Here is a 25,680-nt window from a genome sequence, read left to right on the forward strand (position 1 = left end):
GGGAGTGAGGAAGGAGGGAGTAACACGCTTTCTAACTTATAAAAGTCTGCAGCAAGAAGAAATAAAACAGTGTCCCAAGTTCTTTATTAGATTCAATTTCCAGGGTACAAACATCCTAATTCAGATTAAACAAAATAGCCCACACACATTCCATTTGTAAGGAGACTTTCCCTCCCTTCCTCTCCCTCCCGCTTCACTCTTGGCTTTATCTCTTTCTCTCTTTCTTTTTTCTTCCCGTCTTGTTTCTCCTTTCCTCCAGCTTACCATAGTCTTCCCAAAGAAAAGCCTCCCTTTGACCACGAACCACCATAAAGGGAGCAAACCTCCGAAAAGCGAAAGCCAAGCCCTCAGCGGGGCGTGTCGGGGTGGGCGCTCCCACCCCCCTTTTAGGGCGAGAGAACTGGGCAGACAAGTTCAGTGTCCCCAGGAGACGGACGGAGGGTACCAGACCTGCTCGCTCTGACAGACGGACTGCTCCTTACTGCGCAACAGGACCCCAGGAGAGCAGCCTCCCCTCAAGGGCCGAGGAGCCCGGCACTTTGAAAGCGCCCTCCTTGCACAGACCTGGGGAGAAGCGAGGGGTGCGAAGGCGGGGCCACTGGACTGGCGGCGCTCTCTCTAAGGTCCAGCCCTCGCCCGCCTTCCTACTACCTTAGGGAGTTGGCACGGAGAGCCGGGATCACCCTCGCAATGAAAGGCAGATGTCCCTTTAAGGTTTGCTTCGCAGCCCGTGGACTTTAGCCTAAACAAGGACCCGCGAAGCTGGCTTTATTTGTCCATGTCTCGGACAGAGCCTGGGAGGCTGCCAGTGAGATTTCAGAGCCCGAGAGCGCGAAGGGTAGGGCGATGTGGCAATCGGTCTGGGATGTGAAAACTGTGGAGCGAACCTAGAGGCACTGGTCGAAAACACAGGAAATCACTCTGCTGCAGCTCCCGGGCGCCGCGGCGGACGGGCCGGCGACGGAGACTCGCGGAGGTCGCAGTGGCCCAGCGCTACGCGGATCCGCGCTTGGTTTTGCCGAGTCCTTCCCTCCGATCCAGCGCGTCCCTCGGGCGCCGCGGCCGCTCCGGCCATGGCCCCTCGACGCCGCGCCAGCCCAGGGGTCGCTGTCGCCTGCTGCTGGCTCCTCACCGGTGAGCGACCCTGCTTTTCTCTGAGCATCTCCTGCGCGCGGGGCTCGAGGCTTTAAGTGGGGAGGGAGGCACGCGGAGCAGCGGCCCAGAGGGGAGACGGGAGCGCTGACCCAATTTCGGGCGCTCCAGGTAGTCTGTCTGGGCAGGTGGGAGGACCGAAAGCAGTTTCCGCGTTTGGGTTTTGAGATGAATTACTTTCCATGCCGTTTCAAACCCTCCACCCCAATGGCAGGCGGCAGCAGTGCCGAAAACTTTACAAGGCGGAATTGACTTTTCAAATTAAAGTTGTTTTGGCAATATATAGTATTTTTAGGACTTTGGGATGGCTTTTCCCTCTATCTACCTATCTATCTATCTATCTATCTTTCTCTCTATTTATTTATTTATTTATTGAGGGAAGTAACCTGATTTATAAGCAAAGTTCCTACTTTCAGGTTGCTTAAGAGTAGGCATTATTCACTTTCAAAGTATTTTCTGCTACAGAACGAGGAAAGGGAAGAATGAAATGCAAAATTTCCACTTGTCCCGAAATGATGTTTCTGTGTTAGCACAGAGGAGGAGGAACATTTTGAAATTGAAGAATAGTCTACACTTACTTTGTAAATATCACAGAGACTAATTTTTAAAATGCAAAATACAGAATTGTTACTTGTGCATAAATAGGTATGTTTTAAGGAGGGACTTAAAAAACACATGAAGATGCAAAGTTATATCCAACTTAGAAAAAAATGTTGAATCATAGCATTTTTCTAAGAGTTTTTCAAATGATTAACCCCTGCTCAGATTGTTTTTTTTGTTTTGTTTTGTTTTGTTTTGTTTTTTTTACACCAGTTACTGACTGAGGTGGGGAAGTTGCAAGGGTGAAAGAAAGAGAAGACAGATGGGGTGAAACTTTGTGTGAAAGAGTAACAGTTTAATTAATGATTGGCTTTAGCATATCATCAATATTCAGTCATTCAGTGTCTTTACTGCTGGCATGCTTTTTAGTACCAGTTAATTTAGCATTTTATCATTAAAAACAAGGGTGATCCTGCCAGTTTAGCCTGGCTTAGATGACCAAGCATTGCTAACTTTCATTAAGATCTCTTAGAAATGGGTTATTTTTTCCCAAAGCGATGTGGTGTAAAGAGAATTAATGAGCTATTTGCTTTTCGTATAAATATTTTCTACTACTCAGGAAATGTCCAATAATCCAAACAGTGGCAACTTCTGAACAGCTTTACAGCCAGTGAATACTTGAACTTCTCAGCCACTATCACTACCCTTTACACATATTTGAACTATGACTCCTCTCCAAATCAAATTTTTTAGGTTGTTTATATTTTTGTTGTTGTTGTGCAAAATATGAATGGCTTACTAACTACTCAAGTTGTACTTTTTTCATTTTTACCAAATAAGCAGTCACTAACATAGAAATGATCAAATGAGGTTTGTATATGCTCTAAAAAGACAAGAATGAAACTTGAAAAGATAGAGGTAAACAAATTACAATTTCAGATACACACACACATATATATACTTTTTTTTTAAGTTCAGCTACTCTTTTTTTTTCCCATACCTAAAACAGCCACAAGTTGCATACTGTGGGTTTTCTGCAACTGTTGGGGGTAATAAACCTTGCTGAATCCACGAAGGGACTTAAAGGAAAATAGTGCATACATATTTCTAAGTTATATTTAATTCTCTTTTGTGTGTGTATATACTTATATTTATATCTGTACACATGTATTGTTTAATCATATTGAAATTTATAATTTAACAAGTTATTATCTCAGAATCATATGTGCTATATTTATGCCCATTTTACCACATAAGAACATGAAATCTGACTTCTTCCTTTCCATCAGTGGTTACCCTGTCAATCATCGTTTTGTCAGCTTCCTTAAGTCCCCAACTAATCTGGGGTCTCATCACCGTACCCACCCATGCACACTACTGTAGAGCTGCTCTTCTTGTCTTCAGTCTGAACCTAACCTCTAATCCATCTTCCTAAAATGTAATTTTCATTATATCTTAGTCTTTAGTCACAACCTTTGGTGGTTCTTTGCTGTCTTTCAGATAAAATCCAAAAATTCTCAACTGACCTTTCAGGGTCTGCCTTAATCCAGCACCTTGTATTTCCTACTACCCCGTATCACCTTCTTACTGCTGTTGTAACAAACTGCCACTGCCAGATTTACTGGCTTAAAACAAGAGAAACTTACTATCTTACAGTTAAATAAGTTAGAAGTCTTACTTGATTTACTTAAAATCAATACATTAGTGAGGAGACATTTCTTCTGGAGTCTCTAAGGGAGAATCAGTTTCCTTGCTTTTTCCAGCTTCTAGAGGCCACCTGCATTCCTTGGCTTGCAGCTCCATCCCGCATCTTCAGAAGCAGCAAAGTAGCACCTTCAAATTTTTCCCTGTGATTCTGCTTTATCATCACATCTTCTTCTCTGACTCTGACCCTAATTCTGTCTTCCTATTAAAAAATCCTAATTATGCTGGGTTTACCTAGTATAATTTCCCCATCTCAAGATCCTTAATTTAATCTAATCTGCCAAGTCCCTTTTGCCATAGATTCTAGGGATTAGGACATGAACCTATTTGAAAGCCCATTATTTCTGCCTCTAAACATGAATAGCCCATGATAGACAGTCACATTTCCTTAATTCCCCATACTCCTCATGTTCATTTTGCTACTGTGCATATGATCTTGTTTTGTGCTTCTAGAAAAGCACTGCACCTTTCTTTCTTACTACCCCCTGCCATCTAAACAAACTCACTCCAGTCTTCAAAGCTGGGTTTACATCACAACCACCACCTACTCATAAACCATCCTGGTAAACTTCCCATTATATTCAGAACGGTCTTGTATTAGCTTTCCCCAATATTTAAGAAGGATTCATCAAGAAAGATGCCCTTCTCCATGTCCAAATAAAGTACCAGCAAAAAAAAACTAGTGGCACATATAAAGGATTTAACTGAAGAAAACTCTATAAAGGGGCTGTTTGCAGAAGCGTTTAAAGGAATTGACAAAAGATGGTGCCACACCTAGAATAAGCAATAGTGGGAAGAAAGCACCTGAAGCAACAATGAGGGGAAAAGCCATTATCATTTCCAGGCCTGAGAAGGTAGCAGTGTCAGCTTGACTGTGAACTCTGGCTATGGGAGGAGAGCCATTGGACAGGAGCTGTGGCCATAGGACGAGGAATGCAGTGAGTGCCAAAGTTGAAGCCCAGCAGGGAGAAAGCAGGGGAAATGAATACCCCTCCTTTTCCTCCTACAGGCTAATGCCTTGCCCAGTCATCCACTGGCCAAGTTCAAATGGCAGAATTCAAACTCCCAGGGGACAAAGGTCAAGACAAACAATAACAGAGAAAAACGAGCACAACTTATTGCTGAAAGGCACATATTTTTTTGAGAACGTATTATGTATGAGGACCTGTGCCAAGAACTTTGCATATATTACATTTTAATCTTAAAAAAGGAAACTTCTGGAACTATTATCCATATTTTAGAGATGAAGAAACCAAAATCCTAAGAGGCTCATTTGTCCAAAGCCACACAATTAGTAAATGGCAAAGCCTGTATTCAATTCAAATCTCTCATGCTCTGAAATAATAATACATATAAGCTGTCTAAATGTAAGCCCATTTCCCTCTTGCTCAACCCTCAAAATGTTAAATCCAAGCATAAATGTTTAAAAGACTTTGATAAGGATATAATTTATGATGAAGTGAGTGTGTTATTTTCATGACTTTTAGGTATACATGAAATTAGATGATTTTCCTCCCTACATTAATTACAACTCAAACAAGACTACTATCTCTGGTTATTAAGAATAAAAGTATAGAATTACCCCTAATCAAGTTAGATGTCTCTCCTCCCTAGAAACATTTTAGTTAGCCTACAAGCAGAAGTCTCCTTTTGTGATTTTTTTTTCAATAGGCAAGATTTCCTCTTCTAAAAGAAGTCCAGTGAGGTGATGGCTGAATATGGAAGGCAGTCAGCCACTTACCATAACAAAGAAATGACCTCCAATGGCACAAAATAGATTGATAGGAACTACTAAAGACAGTGAAAATATTTATTCATTATGATGTCTATAAAGGCAGCAATAAATTCATAGGAGTTCTGTTTATTTGTTTGTTTGTTTAGTAAATAGGCAATGACAGTAGCAATAAAATATAAATGCCAAACTAGTTTGCCTATTTTTCTTCTCTGCTGTCATAATGCTATTTTGATGCATGAGCTCTTGGGCCACAACTTTCAACTGTTGATCTTACTTCATTAGATGGATGCTCTTCTGCCTATGTTCCAACAATTCAATCCCACAAACTTCCCATCAGATTCAGAACTTGCTGAATTTTAATATGCCCCTTAAGTATTTCATAAAATAAAGGAGCTCATGTTCAAAATATATTCAGAAAAGCAGGCATCAAAATGGCTATTCTTTATCTACACTGTTCTTCTGTTGTATGACGTACACAATAGTGTATCTGAATTCATGTTAAGAAGTTGAGATGAAAGATATTTGGAACTGCTGCCACAATGTTGAAGTCAGAATATTCAGAGTGGTCTGTGACTGGAGAATTGTATTCGCTCTCAAAGCAAGTAAAGTATCAACTGATATAAATGAGCTGAATATATTCCTGTCCTCACGGTTACTGAGCTTCTTTCAGCTCCTCTCTTGTGCCAGCTCCTCTGAAGTCTCCGGGCCTTTGCATAAGCAGTTATACTGCTACTGATGCTCAAGTCCCCATATGAATGTCATTTCCAAGAACTCACTGGCGTAGATTAGACCCCCTCCCCCACAGACATGTATGCCTCTAGCACTTTCGCTTCTGTAACATCCTACACATTAAAATTAAGCATCTAATTGTCTGTCTTTCCAGCTTGCTGTATGCTGTGAGAGTAGGGTCTTTGACTGTTTATTACCCTTGCCATCTAACAATAATAGGTCCTTGAAAATTTGTTATTGAATGAATCACGAAAGAACAGACTACAGACAAACTCATAAAATACTTAAGGGGTCAGATTGTCTCTTTTAATTACATCCCTACCTAGAATATTTCTATCTATTCATATGTATATCTAACTGAATGAAAGAGACCATCAGCTCAATGTGCTATTATTTTATGTACTATTAAGAAAGAAAAGTACTGCCAATCCAATTACAATTGCTAAACTGTTAGATGCCTCCTAGTTTCAAGAGATGAAAATATACATCTTAAAATTATAATAAATACCTACATGCAATTTTCTATCACATTTCTTTGTATTCTTTGCATCATAAGATTTCAAGTACACTCCTTCTGGAAACAAAGATATGAACATTTCCCGCTAGTTCTCTTCCAGAGCCAAGTTTATATCTGATTCAGGGGATAACTGCTCCCCTAGCACCAGCAGCCTTACCAGATCCCAAGAGCAGAGCTTTCTCAGAATACTCTACCTTTAAAAGGAAGCTTCAGGAGAAAGGTGACAATCAAGTTATCAAAAAATGTTCTAGTTCACAGATCAACTCCAGTTTTAACAAGCTCTAACATTCTGTCATATTGGTGGTTAGTGCTAGGGCTATGTATATGTGAAGGGACCTAATTTGTATCTAATGTCTTCTGTAATTAAAAGGGAAGATTAAAAAGTCAACTAAGTCTTAAAAGGAGATTAAAATATATGCACTGGTTGATGTTAAAAATTCACTTCATGTGCAGAAACATTAATATCGTTTTATCCAAACAGTAGAACTCTATATACAAAGTAAGTTACAAATCTGAATTAAAAATAATTGTAATTCAGATATTAAAAGGAGTGAAAGTAAATGCTTTTTTTGTATGAATTATCTGAGATCTGCTGAAATAAATGCAAATTCTTAAATCTGAATAGGACACGTAAATCACATTAGAACATCAAATGATTAAGAAGAATGGTCTGCACATTTTATCATAAATCCTATACTCAATACAAATTACAATGTATTTTTCAAAATTACTTTATTAACTATATACTTTTTAGTATGCCAAATACTACAATTTGAAAATACATGGGTATTGACCAGTCCTTAAAATTATACATTTTATTGTAATATTTTTGGTAAAATGATCCTGTACTGTATGGAGATAGATACAACAGGAATGCACACACTTTTGTTGATAAGATTTTGTTTATTTGGTAGGAGGTTTTGTATTGTTTTGTGAGAACTGCAAGTAAGTATTTTTAATCACAGGAAATTTAGATAGTAAGCAAGTGAGTACAGCAGTTTCCTTTAAAAAAAACAAAAACAACAACAACAAAAACTTTCTCTCTCCCCTTTTGCCTGAATTAGCTGAATAATCCTCCCTGTCGTCCACTAGCTTTGCTTGTGTTGATCACAGCATTTTTGTACAATCTGAGGTTAGCACCATTCTCTCTAAATAAACTATTGCATTTACCACTAGATATTCATAATCAGAGCTCTGGCTATTTATTTTATAAAGATCACTTTCCAAACATGCATAATAAAACTAATTGTTATTATACATTATTTTAAAACATTATAAAGACCTTTTCTCATAAACATGTGTTTAAAAAATAATCATTTTCTTATCCACACATGGATATCTCAAAAAACTAAAACAGGTTTATAAAACTTAAGAGTAATCTTCTTTTTAAATCATTAGTAACATTATAAAACAGAATGTGATTTCCTCATTTTAAAATGTCAGTGAGACAGACATGGAAAACAAACTTATGGTTACCAAAGGATAAAGGGGAGGAAGTGATAAATTAGGAGTTTGGGATTAGCAGATACAAACTACTATATATAAAACAGATAAATAACAAGGTCCTACTGTATAGCACAGGGAACTATATTCAATATCTTGTAATAGCCTATAATGGAAAAGACTCCGGAAAAAATACATGTGTGTGTGTGTGTGTGTGTGTGTGTGTGTGTGTGTGTGTGTATTTATTTATTTATTTATATTTATATATATTTATATATATATACAGCTGAATCACTTTTCGGTACACGAGAAACTAACACAACATTGTAAATCAACCATACTTCAATTTAAAAAGTTAAAAATAAAAAAGGTGTCAGTAACAGATAAGTCAAAAACTTTCAATTACAGGAGAACTAATGACCACTCATTCTTTCACATAATTACAATTATGTACCAGTCATTGTGCTGTGTTCCAGGAACACAAAGATAAATAAAAGGTAGTGTCTGCCCTTAAGAAGCGCAGAGTCTGAAAGAGGCAATAGACAAGCAAAGAAGCAATGATTCAAGAAGCCCCCTAAGCAGAGAAAGGAAAAGATTAGGTTTGTGATGTTGGAAAGTAAGTCTGCAAAAAATACAAGATGAATACAAGAAAATTTACACAGCCCCTACTATTTAAGGGTCACTGTGCTAAGCACAGGATATTCAAACAAGGGAGCTCATAATCCCTGCTACTGTCACACAAACCATTTCTAACATATTATTATAACAGGAAGAAAGATTGTGATCCAGTTTACCATGAGGCACACACCCCACTTCATGCAGCAGAACTAACCTAAGGTTTCCCTGGAAAGGAGGTACCAGTATAAATAAATGCACCCAACAGATCATGTATCAGTCAACTCTACTGAACCCGTTATTTTTCCAAGGCTGAATAATTATGATCATGTTAAAGTGAGCCCTTGCCCCTTCCTTTGTCTGATCCAGATCTCTAACTTCAATCCAGGCATTCTTAGAGATTTATAATAGTACCTTGTATGTTTAGAGAGTTCTACAATTTGTGAAGTATAATCTCCAAATGAGACAGGCAGACAAATAATCTTATTGACAATTTAGAATAAAAAAGAATGAAAGAATGAAAAAGGTCAGGTTTATAGAAGTTAGGGGACTTATCCGAAGTTGCTAAAATCTAGCTAGAAAAGACCATAACTCAAGTCGGCTGACTCTTGGCATGCAAGCATTAAACTTAGTTATCAATCCTTTACCATTAAAATTAAAATGGGCCTTTAGGAAGAATTGAATTCAAAACTGAAAATAAATGTGTCAGGGTGAGATTATGGATATTGTTTAATTTTTTTGTAATACTGTTGCAGCGTAATTCTTACAATTAAAACAATTTTAACTGCTGAATTCAATTTCCTCAATTCTTAAGTAGAAGAAACTGAGTTTCAAAGAGACTGAGTAGTGCCAAAAATTACAGTGAAAAATAGTTGACAGGGTAAGAATTGCAATCCAGGATACTTGACTTCTAGTCCAATTCTCTTTTTCAGACACTAGAAGTATATCAAAACAACAAATTGAAAACTTTTGGAGGAACAACACTGACTTCTTTTTCTTCTGGTGAGATAAATATAAATAAAAGATTATAGGAAAAGTAGATATAATTAAAGTTACTGATATAAAGGCTTCAGCCTTCAAAGAGCCAATAAATAAATATGAAAGTAGAATTTACAACAACATAGCTAAATAGTGGCGTTTTTTCCTCATGATTTTGCTTATTTCAGTAAAGACTGAAAATACCTTATACTGTTACGTATCAAATCACTACTATATCCAAAGAAGTTTGAAAATAAGAGGAATTACTTTGTATGTCAGGTGAACTACAGTTAATAACAATATCAGTGTCTTAAGAAGTATCTGTAATAATATTAAACATAGTTGCCAACATTTCACATGTGATCCACTCAGCTTATCATTCATAAATGACTGTCTGGTAGGTGCAAAGGACTTTTCATGGGACAGGGATACAAGGATGAATCCACCCAGAGTTCAATAAGAAAGAAAAGATATGTACTCCAATTAATATAATGCATGGCTTCAAATGTGAGATAACATTTTCGTTCGTCCTTAAAGATAAGTAGGATTTACAGAAACTTGAGTGAGAGAAAGTGACATTTTTAAAAGAGAGAACAGTATGAGCTGAGGCAGCAAAGAAGAAAGTTGCCAAAACTTATGGGGAACAAAGACTCCCCTCACAGGGGAATACAGGCAGCTGTTGGGGGCGGGTATGTAGGAAATAAAGCTTGTAAAGCCATGTCATGGGAGCCCTGAACGCCAGGGAAATTGAATTTTGGCTAACAGGGAATGAGAACCCCAAATACTCAAAAGTGTAATGGCTGGTCTAGAAAGAAAGACTAAGTTATAACACAAAGTCTGGGAGAAAAACACCTGCTCATTCAACAAGAAGCTCAAGTTACTAAAAAAAAAAAAAAAATTCTGTTACAGGTGTTTCAGATCAAATTGTAATTCTGTGAAAAATTTTATAGGATGTTCAATCACTGAAGGACATTTGTATTTAAAAAGCAGCCCAAAGCAGTTTGCCTCATAATTAAAAAAGAACCACAAATTCAACAGTCAATATGGATTTCCCATAGGTTTTCAATGTAAAAATATGTGTGTATTTTTCTAAAGTAGACTATTAGATCTTTCTCAAATTATAATGGTGACCCAGGCTCTGAGTGGAAGTAAAACTATGTTAAAAATAACGTAAGGATTTTTTTTTAAGTAATAATAGAGCAAGGGACCCTTCCTTTCAAATCCTCTAGGTTGGTTCCTAAACTGTGAGCCTTTCCTAACGTGAAAGTTAAGAGGAAACAGCAGTGAGTAACAGCACATAAATTCTAAGGTTGCAGAGATTTCAAGCATCCATAATATAGAATTGTATTAGTGGAAAGAGAAAGTGTGGAGTTAAGGAGGACTGAACTTGAATGCTAGTTATATGATCTTGAATACATTTCTTAACTTCCCTATAATTCATTTTTTTTCATCTATAAAATGAGGATAACAAATATTTACCTTATAGGCAAGGATGAGAAAGCATAGGAAAGTACCTGGTGAATATTCAATAAATATAGCTCTTGAATAAAAGCCTAACATTTATTAAGATCCTACTGTGTGCCTATCACTGTGATTCTGTGATACTGTACATACAAAGGTGATCAAAGAGTATCTTAAAGCACTGCCTCCTGTTTGTCTGTCTGTCTCTGTCTGTCACACACACACACACACACACACACACACTCCCTCCCTCTACCAATTAAGAATTCTTCTAGGTTAACAAGCACCTTTTAAAAAGATACACATCCTTTGGAGACATAAGCCATACTTACACTTTAGTGTGATCAGTTCCTTGCTCAGTGAAAAGTTGTCGGGTTCTCCTGGAAATAGAAGAAGGGAGTCTAAGTTAGGAACTTTGTGAGTTCCTCAGTATGATAGGAAAGTAGGGAAGGAAAAAGGGCGGAAGGAGGTAAGGGGGGGGGGGGCGAAGAGGAGAGGCCAAAAAATAACAGTTTTAACTTGCTCTAGAGCTATGGAGGAGAACTTTGTGTCCCCTGACAATCTCTGAGGAAGTTGAGACGAGTACCAAGACTTGTGCCAAAGTCAGATTGCTCCCTTTCATCCCTGTCTCCACTAGTTCGGGGTGGTAAACTTCCCCTTCAGTGCCACAGAGAGGAAGACAGGAAGGAGAATGAGATTTGTGTCCTCTGCCCTCCAACCCATCTTAACTCTCAAGAAAACTTGGGTGGCCTTTCTCTATTCACTGATCCTTTTAAGAGGCAATCCCCACTTCTCAAACTCCCCTGTCTCCCCTTCCCCACAAAATGTTAAGTGACTTAAGAATTTTCTTTTAAATCAGTTCCGTAGCTATTCTGTAGGGATTGGTCACAGTAGATTAGTTCTTCCCCAATTCCCCTATCCTCAGCTCTCAGCTCAGCTTTGACAGTAAAGATCCTGTTTTCTAAACTACTGCGACCCAATCCCCACCCTAAACACTTCACAGGCTACCGCGCTGCCCAAAGCTGAGACTGCCAACCTTGGATTCTGGAACTCTCAGGACGTCAGGTCCACCCAGGGGTAAATTCCACAGATGGTTTCTTCCCTCTCTGGGATCAGTGTTCTAAAATTTGGGTTAATCAGACCGTGCAGACTTGGGTAACTAAGCACAGAAACAGCTGGGCACGTTGCTCAGAGCCCAGACCCAGCGTCACCAGTCGCTCTTAAGAAACAGCTTCTGGACAAACCGGCTCCAATAGGTGTGTAGCGTCTCTGTGCGGATAAGGCAGGAGCAAAGCGGAGCACAGTTGGACCTTGAGGACAAGTCTGCACCTTTGAGAGTTCGTTTTACTTTTCTAGTATTTTTTCCAGTTTTGAAATTGGATTTATCCAGAGGGAGAACGGGTAGAGAGGCAACTAACTGCACTCAGGTGAAAAATACATGTATTTGCACTCACAAACTCCCCAGATTCTTCACAAACAAACAGGGGTGGAAGAGAAAACTTAGGAAGTCCACGTTGAGCATTAAAATAAAATTCGCTACTAAGGATTCCGTGCACTTTCTTTAGGCGGTTTCTTCTTCTGGAAACACCTCCCGGCTTAGTGCGCCTGCGCACGCGCACGCTGCGGCCCCGCCTCCCTCCTGGGGTCGTAAAACGTACGCCGCGCGGCCGGACGCGGGCGGCGCATGCGCCCTCATTGCGTCAGCCTTTCGGTCCTTGCCGGCGGCTGGAACCGCGGCGTGGAAGGTGTTCGCTGCGTTGTCTCTCGCGCCGGTTTGGCGCGGCGCGCCCGGAGACCACGAAAAGGAAGGGCTAGAGTAAGTGCTCCCCCTGGCCGCTTGAGTCGGGTATAGAGTGTTTCCTTCCCGCCAGGAAAGTGCCCGTGGGAACCGGACCCCGCCCCCTTCCCGGCCTAGACTTCCTTTCCCCTCCCTATTCCTTTCCCGGTGGGGACCCTGTCTGTGCTTCTTGTTCTGGCTGTGAGCCCCTGCCGAGATCATGAAGCTCGTGAGAAAGGACATCGAGAAGGACAACGCGGGCCAGGTGACTCTGGTTCCGGAGGAACCTGAGGACATGTGGCACACTTACAACCTAGTGCAGGTGGGCGATAGCTTGCGTGCCTCCACTATCCGCAAAGTCCAGACCGAGTCCTCCACGGGCAGCGTAGGGAGCAACCGGGTCCGCACTACCCTCACTCTCTGCGTGGAGGCCATCGACTTCGACTCTCAAGCCTGTCAGCTGCGGGTCAAGGGGACCAACATCCAAGAGAATGAGTATGTCAAGATGGGGGCTTATCACACCATCGAGCTGGAGCCTAACCGCCAGTTCACCCTGGCCAAGAAACAGTGGGACAGTGTGGTTCTGGAGCGCATCGAGCAGGCCTGTGACCCAGCCTGGAGCGCCGATGTGGCGGCCGTGGTCATGCAGGAAGGCCTCGCCCATATCTGCTTAGTCACTCCCAGCATGACCCTCACTCGGGCCAAGGTGGAAGTGAACATCCCTAGAAAACGGAAAGGCAACTGCTCCCAGCACGACCGGGCCTTGGAGCGGTTCTATGAACAGGTGGTCCAGGCTATCCAGCGCCACATACACTTCGATGTTGTAAAGTGCGTCCTGGTGGCCAGCCCAGGATTTGTGAGGGAGCAGTTCTGCGACTACATGTTCCAGCAAGCAGTGAAGACCGACAACAAAGTGCTCCTGGAAAACCGGTCCAAATTCCTTCAGGTAAAACAGTCTTACCCAGGGATAATTAAGAATGGGCAGAGGGATTTGTGTAAACTGCTCCGAAAGTTTTAAATTGACTGGGATTGTAAGTGAGATAACGAAATGAAAAGAGAACTGTTAAAATACGTAGCAAATTTATATAGTAAGCTTCTTTTAAATCTTTAAACAAATGAAGCCTTATCGGTGCTTTTGACTTGAGGTCACTGTGGGCTGATTAATGGGTGCCCTAAGAGATTCTTTTGTCTAACTTTTATAATTGTGATTCTAGGTACATGCCTCCTCTGGACACAAGTACTCCCTGAAAGAGGCTCTCTGTGACCCTACTGTAGCTAGCCGCCTTTCAGACACTAAAGCTGCTGGGGAAGTAAAAGCCTTGGATGACTTCTATAAAATGTTACAACATGAACCTGACCGAGCTTTTTATGGACTCAAGCAGGTGGAGAAGGCCAGTGAGGCCATGGCAATTGACACATTGCTCATCAGCGATGAGCTCTTCAGGCACCAGGATGTAGCCACACGGAGCCGGTATGTGCGGCTGGTGGACAGTGTGAAAGAGAATGCAGGCACTGTTAGGATATTCTCTAGTCTTCATGTGTCAGGGGAACAGCTCAGCCAATTGACTGGAATAGCTGCCATTCTCCGTTTCCCTGTCCCTGAACTCTCTGACCAAGAGGATGATTCCAGTTCTGAAGAAGATTAATGATTGGAACTTAAAATTGAGATAACCTGTATCTCACTTGTCAGTGTTACATTTTCTCAGCTGCTTTGTGACAGAAAGCTGCAAGGGTGGGTGGCACTTTGTGATTCTTACAGGGATTTCTCATGTATTTGGTCACTAGGTGTTTTGTGGTTGGCAGGACTTGTATTCAAGCTAGACAATAAAAGGAAATAATCTCCAATAATTTCCATGTATTATCATCTTTATTGGGATAATTTTATATGGGAATTATGAATTATTTGCAGTACTTAGAAACATTTTGTATGTTTAATAAGATTGCCAGTGTACTTTCGGATAGGTCGTAAAATCCCATACTGCATGCTTTGAAGTAGTATTCCTTAGGAAAAGATTTTTAATATCTCATTATCTTCAGCTCTGATTGTTTGTTAAATTCTGCCTGATGTTCTTACACTGGATTTTTTCATGATCCCTTTTCTACCAATTTCTCCCACATTCCATTTATTCTTTATTTTTAAATTTACCTGCTGTTTTAAAAGATAGCTAAATAATTAGAAGACTTTTTTGAAGACAAGTTTAAAATGCGTTTTTCTTAAAATACTTGTTAAACCTAGAATTAATTATGTTTGCTTTAGAGGAGCACCTAATCAGTTATTTTTAGGTCATAGAGCTCTGACCTGCTAAGGAGTCTTAAGATAATCTATTTGAGGGGTCTTTATTTTTTAAATGAGGCTAAGGTATGTGATTTGCTTGTCATGTGGCTAACTAGTGACAAACTTGGAAGTGGTTCCCCATTCTGGACTCAAGTTCTTTGCACCGTCATACTACTTATGTATTCATTTTTTGCCTTATCATAGTTATACTTAATGTCTTGTATTTGTGTGTACTTTTACATTCTTAACGAATTTTCTCTACAGCCTATTTCATGGGTGAGAATGCCTGTTTAGAAAGTGTTAGGTCACATCATTAATATGGGGCAGTTGACTTGTACTTCAACTCTTTACTATAATTAGGGAATTTCTGCAAATACCTGAGATATTAAAATATTTTTCTTAGATATTTTTATTGTGCATTTCTAGGAGTTAGGGTGGGGGCTTTGAAATGTAATTGCATCTTGACCTTTTGCAAAACTCAACTTAGCAAAATAATTAGGAAAGTCCTTATGAGAAAGAGGATAATTCAGTTTGTAACTCCAGATCAATGGTGCCTGCTTCAAATAAGGAAACTAGGTAAACTTTTACTTGGTCTTTCTGTGTCTGGGCCTTTCTCCTGGTATAAGTGCCAGATTTGGGGATTGTTTTTTATAAACTTCCTAACTAATTTGAACTTTTTAAATCAGTAATTAGGGGTAGACACTCCCATATACTTTAAAACCAATTTTTATATATCTACTTCCTAATCAAAAGAATTTAGATTGTCATTTCATTGTAATTTCATGAATATTTAACTTTAAGATATTAAAAGTATGTTACTAAATAATTCAGTAGGAGATGAAGTCACTAAGATTCTCAATGTTAGAACCTGATTGATAATGCATCATATCTTCAGTAAAATTTTGGAGATTTGCAGCATCTACTGCTCACCATCTGTGCAGTCCTGGCTGTCCCTAGCTCTGTTATCTACAGTAATAGAAACTAGGGGAAATCAAACCTTCAGATACATCTAACCAATAAATTTTAAGGCTCAAATTTAGCTGTCTGTTAGCCTCACCTTGGGAGCTTTTAAAACTCAGCACCCTGACTGGATCCCGGACTAAATAACCTTGTACCCCTAGAAATGCTTTTGCTGTTTTTTTAAGCTAACATAATTCCAACAGGCGTCAAGGCTGGGAACCTTGATTCCCACCTTGCTATTCAAAAGTGTGGTCCATGGACTGGCAGCATCCACTGAGAGCTTGTTAGAGACTAGAATCCAGGGCTAGACCCTAGACCTAGAGAATTGCATCTGTATTTTAACATCTCCAGTTAACTTCTGTGCATAATAAAAGCTAATAAACACGGACAATAGCTTATGCTCCTTGTGCTAGTCAGGCTCTGGCTAGGGTTGCCAGCCACAGAGAAAAAGATTTGAGTTTTAAGATTTTTTAAGAGAGCTAACTGCCAATATTCAGTTAAATTATCCATAAAACTAAATGAAAGCCAGTTTTTGGTCTATAAAGGTTTTCAAATGTCTTTAAGAACTCCTATTTTTAACAACTGCATTTTATACCAGTACCGTTATCAGGAGTATAAATCTTCCTAAATGCATAGGTGTAAGTATCAAAGTAGTGACAGGAGCACAGAAAATTAAAAATTAATTCAAATAATTATTTTTTACTATTCACTAAAAAAAAATGAATCATAGGTCTTTGGAAATCATATACAGTAGTTTAATTCCAACTGCTATTCCTTAATAAGGAATGACTGGTAATAAATGGAAACACTATCAATAACATACCTTTGGAATTAATGCAATGTTCTGTAAGTTTCCATTTACTATTAAGTGCTTGTTGTAAACAAAGATTGCTACCCTAGCTGGGCTCAATAAATAATTTTGCAATTTGTTTCATTTTGCTCCACATATGATACATATAAAATTACATTTTGCATAGAATTACATTTTGCTATTCCTGGTCTCCCATTTATATGTTAAATATTTGCTAATTTTATGTCTCGATTCTTGATTCTGGACTTCACTTTCATTACTTAGTATACAAGTTGGATCTTTTTCCTCCCGGATGCCACTGGAGTAGCCACTGGAAAGCTAATTTTCTTTTATCTGCTTGTTTTCCTTCACTAACTTTAGTTTCCTCTTTTAATCCCTAAACCAGCTTTCTGGAACTGAAATTCTCTGTGTTGCTAGAAAAAAGTACATAGATGATGTGTCTGTGTGAATTCCCCTAAATAGAAGCTGTTGGTTGGGAGAAGACTATTGCACTTTCAAATCAGGTGGTTTTCCAAGCAACTAAAACTGGCTGTTTGTGTTCAGTATCAGAATAGATTGAATTGCATGTTGAAAAGGGGTTTCTGAGGGTTTGAGGAGACAGAAGTGCTTTTGCCTGTGGCCAGAACTTAGATATGGGGCATCCTTATTTATATTACACCATCATTAAAGGTAGTACATTTAATTTTATCCACTTATTTTTTAGTTTCTATTTGGACCAAGTACTGAGCTGGATTTAGGAAAGAAACATGTAAACAAATCACTTACAAAAGTAACTTGGAGAAAGTGTAAGAGGGCACAGTGTTGTAAGGGGTCACTTTAGGTGGAGCTTTATAGAGCTAGAGCCAGTAAGTTTACTTAAAATGATAAACCTGGAGACATTATCAGGCAGAGGAGGAGAGCAGGGCAAGTGTGTTAATCACATTAGACCCTCTATGCCACAAGAAAAAATGTGGGTTCGACCTTAATGAGAAACCCTGAAGAGCCTGAGCAGGAGAATGGCATGGTTAACTGCATTTCTCAAATTTTTATCGCTGGCAGCATCAAGGATGGATTGGAGGAAGCAAGACTGGAGGCAAGAATGCAAGTTAAGAAAATACTTACTGGAAAAATGTAAGAAGAAAATGACAACAGCTTATACAAAGTCAGTAACAATATTCCTTGCAATTAGAATGAAAAGTCTAGAGGAGACTTTAGGAGATAGGATCAAAAGGACTTGAGGCTGTTGTTCAGAATTATGGAAGGAGTAGTCTAGGGGTAAATCTCAAAACGTTTTTTCTTGCATGGTGGGCAAGGTGATGGCATAATTAAGAGGCAGGAAATAGAGGAAGAGAAGATGGCTTGCAAAGAAAAACAGTAAGTTCAGTTTTGAATCTTTGTTTTGAAGTGTCTGTGGGACACCTGGAATGCTTTTCCACCAGATTGCTCTATGCTCACTTCCTTACTCCTTTCCAGTTTTTTGTTCGAAAGTCACCTCCTCCTCAATAAGGTCTTCCCAAACCAGTCTCTTAAAAAATGTAACTTCTCCAAGTTTCTCTTCCCTTCCTTGTCTTATTTTTCTCTGTAAAGCTTATTTCCCTTAGTCGTTTTGCTAATCATCTGTCTAGAGCATAAACTCCGCGAGGGCAGAGATTATTGTCTGCTAGGTTCACTGCTGTATCCCCAGTGCTAATAGCGATCCCCAGCACAGAGTAGATGCCCAAAACATGTCTGACTGAATGACTGAATCAGTCTCCATAAGAAAGTCCCCTAGGCAACTGTGCATACAGGTCTGAAGTTCAGGAAAGAGCCAGGTGGCTGGGGATAATTATACAAGAGATGTCACCGTGTAAGTAGACCTGAAATCATGGAAGGGAAAAAAAATGACCTAGGAAGAATGAGTAAAACTAGAAATAACAGAGGGCTAGGCACCGAAGCATAGGGAAACAGCAATATTTAATTTCTTTAAATTCTATTTGACTCCATTATCTATATTATAACAAAGCACAGGTGTTTATACATGTCAGCAGTCAATATGGTCATATAATTGTTTCTTCTCCTATACATTTCTCTAGTATATTAGAGATACACATGAAGAATAGCTGAAGTGTTGAGTTCATAGAAAGTTGAGATTTAAATTCTTAAGATAAATTTCTAAGTTTGGGGGTAAAAAAGTCAAATTACTTTTGTATATGGTTTTTAAGCAGATCTTAACATATATGTATATTTACAAATTTAGTATATGAAAGGCTCCAGTTTTTTAAAAATAAGTTATATTAGAGGGTGATGATTGAATTTATTAAAAGACTTTTTCCGGGATTCCCATAGTATAGGAATTGTTAGCAAGCTCTGTCTCATTCAGGCCTAAGGGCTGCTGCTTTAGGGCCCTTAGCCCTTGTGCTCCCAGTCCTAATGGGCATCTTTGATTTCTGTCACCGCTTCCTCTTCTCTGTCTACAGAACCACAAATGTCAGAATTATGGCATAAATCTTGCAAAGTTATTAATATCTTTTAAAAATTGATTATGATCAGCCCATCATTTTGTTGATACACATTTTTCAGTAAATAAATTGCCACGTAGTGAAAAGCAACTAAAGTGAGGATGTAAAGAGAAGGTAAAAAAAGAATCAACAATTTCAGATAAAGTTTTTAAAACCCTAAATAAAATAGTTTTCTTCATATTGATGTCAGTATATTTAAACTCAGTGCTGTGGTTCAGTTTCTGTATTTTAAGAGATGCAGTAGTTTAGAAAAGTGCTATTCAAGATTTTCTTAATGTATTGTGTTTATTGCTGATGACTTTTCAGTTTAGAAGTTTAGTGCAAACATGTTACTGAAAACCCAAAATGATTTCTAACGAAGTTGAGATGCAAGTATAATATTTTTGTGTGTCAAGGATGCCTTATGTAGAAAAGATTCGAAGTCAACAAAGTAGCTAATTAAGATGTTGAAAAGTAAGATCTATAGTAATGGTACAGAACAATTTGAGGAATTACTTAACATCATTAAGTAGCAGGTAAACTTCACTAGAAATAGAAAAGAAATTGGCTAGGTTCAGGAAGGAGATAGTTAAATTAGAAAGACTATGAAAAAGCATTGGCAAAAGATAATTGTTAAGCTGCAGTGGAGATGATAAGATCTCATCCTGTTTCTTTGTATGGCAAGAAGTCTTCCTTTTTAGAGAGTGTTTGATACAGTATCACTATCTGTATTCTCATCTGACTTTTAGTTCTTTATAGATAGAGATAAAGGGTTCTTTATAGATTTCCAAGTATACCAATTGAAATCCTATTTATTTTGCAGTATTTCATTTCTCTATTTTAAGAAACATTAGTATATTCTGTTGTGGTAAATAACACTGGGAAAGAAACTGGGATGTTGTGAATTTAGTCATTTAAATTTAGGAGAAGCTAATGTGTTTCCATGAGGAAAATCAATTTTTGTTGCAATACTGTAGTTACATACATATTTGAGACTATCATTTTTGCCTTTGACAGTGAATATTTTAAATTCTATAATAATTGGCGTCAATATAGGAAGGTCTTACATTTCTAGATGCCAGCTGCTAAAGATTGTGACATTTATGATGAATTGTTGGGATTTGGATTACCAGTCTTCTTTTAAGTTTCCTTTCCTTTATCCCTTAACATTGCCCACATTGAAATCCCATTGTTTAGAATGCTGGTGTAGTGGAAATGCCTGTTTCCTATAATGGAGGAGACCTGGACGACTTAGAGCTTATTTTGATTTAGACTGTAGGCTGCCACATTTGGTTCCAAAACACTCAAAACTGAGGTAGACAGTATCTGCGAGGCAAATAACAGGAGAAAAATGTCTTTGCAGCCACATTGCCTGGCCCTGCACAGGGTTGCTACCACTGCCCCAACTCCAGGGGCAGTGCCTATGAAGGGCTAAAAATAAAAGTAACCATGTGCTTATGAAGGGCCAGACCTATGGCAAGTGCTTTAAAAGGAATTATTTGATTCTTTGAAGAGCCCTGTGAGAAAGGTTTATCATTACTATTTTCAGATAAGAAAACTAAAAAGAGATTAAATAATTTGTCCCAAACCACATAGCTGGTGGCTATGATAAGGTGCCCAATCAAGCAACTCCCTAAAAAATATAAGAATGTCAATTCATTCCTCCATTTTCTGTTTGGAATATGTCAGATGTGCCTAGAAAAATCATCTGGTAACACGAAGTTTTATATAATCAGCCAAAGTTAATGCAACCCTTTTGTCTGTTTTTTTAATTTACCTACCACTGTTATTTTTCATCTCATGAAAAGAAAAATCAGGAACTCAATCCTGTGGCCCTCTAATCCAGCTGGAATATAGTTGAGAATTAGAAAGTATACAGAAACTATTGCAAGTCTGTGTGTTAAACCAGCCCCTCAAGCCCTTACTCAGAATCTATTTATTATTCACCCCAAGTTTTAGCAAGCTTGTTTAAGAAAAAAGAAAAAACTTTAAGCACCTTAATTAGCAGGAACTATGCCACCCTTGAGTATGCAAAAATGAATTAAGAAATTTGTCCCTTTAATCAGCAAATTATCGAGGAGAGATGACTACAAGTGGCCAAGCTGACAGGGAGGTGACTGCAGTGAGAAATGACAGCTCAGATGGAACCTGAAGCCCCATCAAAAGAAAAAAGGCCGGGGCTTAGAGTGTTCCGCCGGGGCCTGAGGACATTGCTGTGTTATCGTCACTGGTGCTCATATTGATGAAAGCATTGAGTGACATTTCAGTGCATTACATTCAGAAGTGAAGGAAATACAAGGTAAAATCATTAAGAGGTAGTGGAACCTGAAATCTTTAGCTATCTGCCGGACCTGGAATGACAGTTCTGGATAGCCAGAGTTTTACAATACCGTAATAGTCTCAATAAGAGAACATAAATAATTGCTGAAAGATGAATACTTGTTAAGGAATTAAAAAAAAAAAAACCCAATAGATTTCAGTTGTAAAATTTATTCAGAGGTAGGAGTTTCTCTGACTTCAAGTCTAAGTTCCAGAACTTTTATGTCTGGAATTTTTCATCAAGTCCTAGTGTAAACATCCACTAGAACTTTTTGTTTGACACCAATGTGAAAAATTGCTCTGTGGATGTAAAACATTTTAATCTTGTGTTTCAGCTCATTGATCCTGTGACCATAATTTAGAGTTTTTTCTTCCTCTCCAAGTGTAGTGTTGACAATGCTAGAAGTCTTTTTTTCTTCTTCTTCTTCTTCTTTAGATGAGGTGGAGAGGAAGATTGAAAATACACTGCAGTACATGGCTCTGAATTATTTAGAATCATAAAAGGTTAATGCTGTCAGGAAACTTATATATCATTTGGCCTACTCACTTCATGATACAGATGTAAACTGAGGCCCAGAGAGGGTTGGCAACTTGATCAAAGTCATACAAACGAGTTTTTCTAGGGCGCACATTCCTGTTTGATCCATCCCATTCCAATTTCTTACTCATCTTCTTGTCATCAGTGCATATTGGGAAGTGGTTGGGGTAAGTGAGCAAAGAATTATGTGGGATTCTAAAATGCCTTAAACCCTCCTTATTTATCAAATAATTCTTCATCTTGGGGCAAGACCATGTCTCTCTCAGTGTCACTGAGATTCAAACTCAGCTTTGAAGTCCGGTTTTCCATTCTTTGAAAGACTGTTCATTTTCTGCTGGAGGAAGACTCTGCCCCCTGTCTTCTTCTGAGAATCATTTCATTCTTCTGATAACCATTTACTAAGTACCTACGATGTGCCAGGCACTCTGGCAACCCTCAGCAATACGAGGCGAATAGAGGAGATCACAGTCCCTTCCTTCCAGCGAGGCCGGGTGGGGCAGACAGAAAGCAAGCAGTCACAGCACTGCAGGTACAGGAGTAAGAACTGTGCAGGAATCTGGGAGCTTGGAGGGCGCGCTTAACTCAGCCTGGCCTCACTGGGGAGGTGTGTCAGAGCTTAGACTGATCAGTTCCAGAAGCTCACACTGATCTTGCATTATTTTCTAGAGAAATGAGGCAAAGGGAACTGAGAGCATTTTGTTCAAATTTACTTGGTAACATTTTTTTCTTCTAAGTAGTGGTCCCTAAGCTCTCTAGATGTTAAATGTTTACAGAAAAGAGTCAGCAAACCTGTGAAGAAGAGACATCATGGAGGAAGGAGGTTATGTTGCCTCCTGTCCTCAGAACTGACAAAGGCATCAGTGGACTCAGAAATACAGACCAGGGACCCAGACTGAAAGGAATGGAGAGATTCTGGAACCTTTGTGTTACCCATGTTTTGCTTATCTCCTGTTTCTCTCTCATGACTTAACAGCAAAACAATTAAACCAGAAAAGAGAGCTTGTTGCTTTTTTTAGGACAGCAAGGAAGGGGACAGAGAGGGAGGGAGCATGGGACATTATGTCCAACTCCACAGCCATTCTTGGGAAAGAGGATGTGCAGGGTAGAGTGGGTGGTGGTGACCACCTCAGGGAAAGGGAAGCAGACTTCCAGGTCTGCTGTCCTGGAAGGAAGTGTCTGGAGCTGGCCTGGGCCTGCGGAAAGCGTGGAGGCTAAACAGCAAGAGGATCTGGGGTCGTTTCTATCTCTTTATTCATCATTTTATCCTTGGTATGAAATTCAGGGAAACACCCTTCATAAGCAATAACCACTCCTTTCTTAAGTAGTGGATTTCACTAAATGGCCAAGACGGATTGGGTGTGGTAGAAGGAAAGGAAGTTTTCTGCAGAAGGGAGAAAAGAACACAATATATTTTATGAGGAGGAATGAACTCTGGGAATAGTTCTCTGCCCCTTTGTGTCTCCAGGGTATTCTCAGCCTGGGTGAAAGGAAATGGAATAACGTGTGGAATGTGGAGAAGTGGGAAGAGCTGAGATAAAATTCTCTGCCTCATTAAATGTAGTCAATTATTTTTAAGAAAATGAGTCTGTTATCACTAGAGTCACTCTGGGCCTAAGTCTCTGCTAGGACTTAACAAAGCTTAATAAGAGTTAGAATTTTTCCTGCCCTTCCGGGAATCATTTTCACCCTTAGCTCTGGCTTCTACACTGTCTGTAGGTCACAGTAAAATATAGTGGGAAATGGTGTGAGTAGACAGGAAATGTGGAGAAGACCCGGCCTTTTTATAATTGTTTAGGGTAGATTTACAGCTCTTAGCTTTGCATCTGATGCGTGGGTTCACATGATGCCCTTCTAAATGAATTAGAAACTTTAATTGTCAGAATCAAGAAAGTAATACAACCAGATTTTACATTTGAGACTATAAAAAGGATGTTGCACACTAAAAGTTACTACGTAGTTTACATGCTGTTTGCTCCAGTTACCAAAGATTGTATATAAGCATTTGCAGAAACAGTGCATTTCTGAATAACTGAATCACAGAAGAAATCAGCCAGGCCATTCTCAAGAGGACGCTGTGGCTGTGGCAGGGCAGGCACAAGAACGGGCCTGGGAATCAGATCAGGATGTGCCCACGCCCTACCAACAGGCTGTGTGACAGGGAAATCATTTCATCCTTTCCAACTTCCATGTCTTCGTCGGTGGAAGGAGAGAAGACGGGTGGCACTTGACTTCATAGTCGCTCTTGCAGATCCCTGGTTCTCCTTGCTGCAGTAGCAATAACTGCTTGTTATTTTTAAAAGTCGTGTCTTCCCAGCAGAATAAATCTTCAGTGACTCTCAGGTTTAAGAAGAATCTGTTTTGCACCATATTCCAAAAGCTGCCAGATTTGGGGTTTGGCTGACTGCTAAGGAGCACAGCCTGCTAGGAGCAAATTCCAGAGCTGAGGGTCAGTTTTTGGAATGCTTTGCCAAATACTCCCATATTTTCAAAGTTGTTGGGGGCCTTTAAACTTGAACATTAGGGGAGAGACAGTTCTTTAAAACACTTTATTAATAGGAACACAAAATTTCTGAGCTTTACAAATATTTTTAATAGTTTGCCACATTCCAGTGACAACGCCAAGTTGCACAGTCCTGCCACTTTCCTCGTTGTATTTTCCTCCCCTATCAACCTTGCTTGCCATCCCAAAGAATGAGGCCATGAGAAAACACAGGTCTTTATTTTTACTGGAATGTTCTTTCAGTTCGGCCAGAAATCCTCAAAACCAGGCAGCACATTAAAATCAACTAGAGAGTTTTAAAATCACATGATGACTGGGCCCCACCCCCAGGCAATTAAGTCAGAATATTCTGGAAAGGAACCCAAGCATCTGTACATTTTAAAAGCTCCCCAGGCGTCTCTTCTCTGCAACCAGGTGAGACTTTGGCCCTTCCTCTTCTACTAGGCACGTTGCCCTCAAGTGTTCCATGGCCACAATACCAGTCAGCATCTGACTAAGAGAGATGAGGCATAGAAGAAAGGGTGAAATTGTGGATTAATTATACCCACTGTTGAAAAGGCAACTTTAAAAAGTTGATGAGGGAAATGTATTTCTTTAGTTTTAATGCCTCACTGAGGGATTTGACCATACCTTTATGCATTTTGACTTGCTATAGTAAACTCACCATTATGACTAATAGTCACTAATTTGTAAATATTTATTGATGCACATATGTTGCTGGATACAGTGAAGGGGGTTACAAAAAAGTAGAGAACCTCATTCCCACCTCTTGAAGAAGAGAGCTTATAAATCTTGGTATGTGAGAATTACGTAAGACAAAACAAGACAGCAAAATCATAAATTGTACACAGAGTAAAAGCTAAAATCGTTGGCTGAAATTACCTGAGAAAATGGTAGTTGAGTCTGGATCTGAATGTCTTCTTTTACTCAATCAGCAGGCAGCAGTGGTAAGAACATTGGCTCTTACCTGGCACATCTTAGCTCTACTGCAGATGAGCTCTGTCATGTTACCTTTATGATCCACAAATGTAGATTTATGAGTTTCAATCTGTACAATGGAAAAAAGTGATAAAACTTTCCTTATAGAGTTGAAAGGAATAGATAATATGATTTAAGCAAAATACCTGGAAATTAATAAGAGCACTATTTAACTGAGTTTTATTCCTCCTT

At 39.2% G+C, this 25,680-nt stretch overlaps 2 protein-coding genes and 1 long non-coding RNA gene across 4 annotated transcripts in view; 2 read left to right on the top strand and 1 right to left on the bottom strand.

Annotated features, from left to right (window-relative positions):
- LOC116660989 overlaps positions 1-12,030 on the bottom strand; it is a 191,935-nt gene extending 179,905 nt beyond the window's left edge. Inside the window, exons 1-2 of the long non-coding RNA XR_004316733.1 lie at positions 11,911-12,030; positions 11,207-11,254 (exon numbers count right to left, since the gene is read on the bottom strand). This is a non-coding gene — a long non-coding RNA (uncharacterized LOC116660989). The remainder of the gene's footprint in view (positions 1-11,206; positions 11,255-11,910) is intronic.
- The window catches only part of ITGA1 (integrin subunit alpha 1), a 152,864-nt gene continuing 128,186 nt past the window's right edge, over positions 1,003-25,680 (top strand). The window contains exons 1-2 of one of the 2 annotated variants that reach the window (XM_032471957.1): positions 1,003-1,134; positions 17,736-17,807. In XM_032471957.1, coding sequence (XP_032327848.1) covers positions 1,074-1,134; positions 17,736-17,807 — 133 coding nt within the window. In that variant the 5' untranslated portion in view covers positions 1,003-1,073. The remainder of the gene's footprint in view (positions 1,135-17,735; positions 17,808-25,680) is intronic. The other variant, XM_006185916.3, reaches the window with a different exon arrangement.
- On the top strand, positions 8,107-15,330 carry PELO (pelota mRNA surveillance and ribosome rescue factor). Its single transcript, XM_032471977.1, has 2 exons — positions 8,107-13,597; positions 13,866-15,330. Exons 1-2 carry the CDS (start codon positions 12,872-12,874, stop codon positions 14,295-14,297), a joined length of 1,158 nt encoding a protein of 385 aa, XP_032327868.1. The 5' UTR covers positions 8,107-12,871; the 3' UTR covers positions 14,298-15,330.

Source organism: Camelus ferus, chromosome 3 (assembly GCF_009834535.1).
Source record: "Camelus ferus isolate YT-003-E chromosome 3, BCGSAC_Cfer_1.0, whole genome shotgun sequence".
Lineage (NCBI taxonomy): Eukaryota > Metazoa > Chordata > Mammalia > Artiodactyla > Camelidae > Camelus > Camelus ferus.

What these genes read in the sequence shown, in the direction of transcription:
- PELO (XM_032471977.1), top strand. Translation starts at nt 12,872, where the DNA reads ATGAAGCTCGTGAGAAAGGACATCGAGAAGGACAACGCGGGCCAGGTG. An exon ending in ACCGGTCCAAATTCCTTCAG is followed by an intron (nt 13,598 to 13,865) that starts GTAAAACAGTCT and finishes TTGTGATTCTAG; the next exon opens with GTACATGCCTCCTCTGGACA.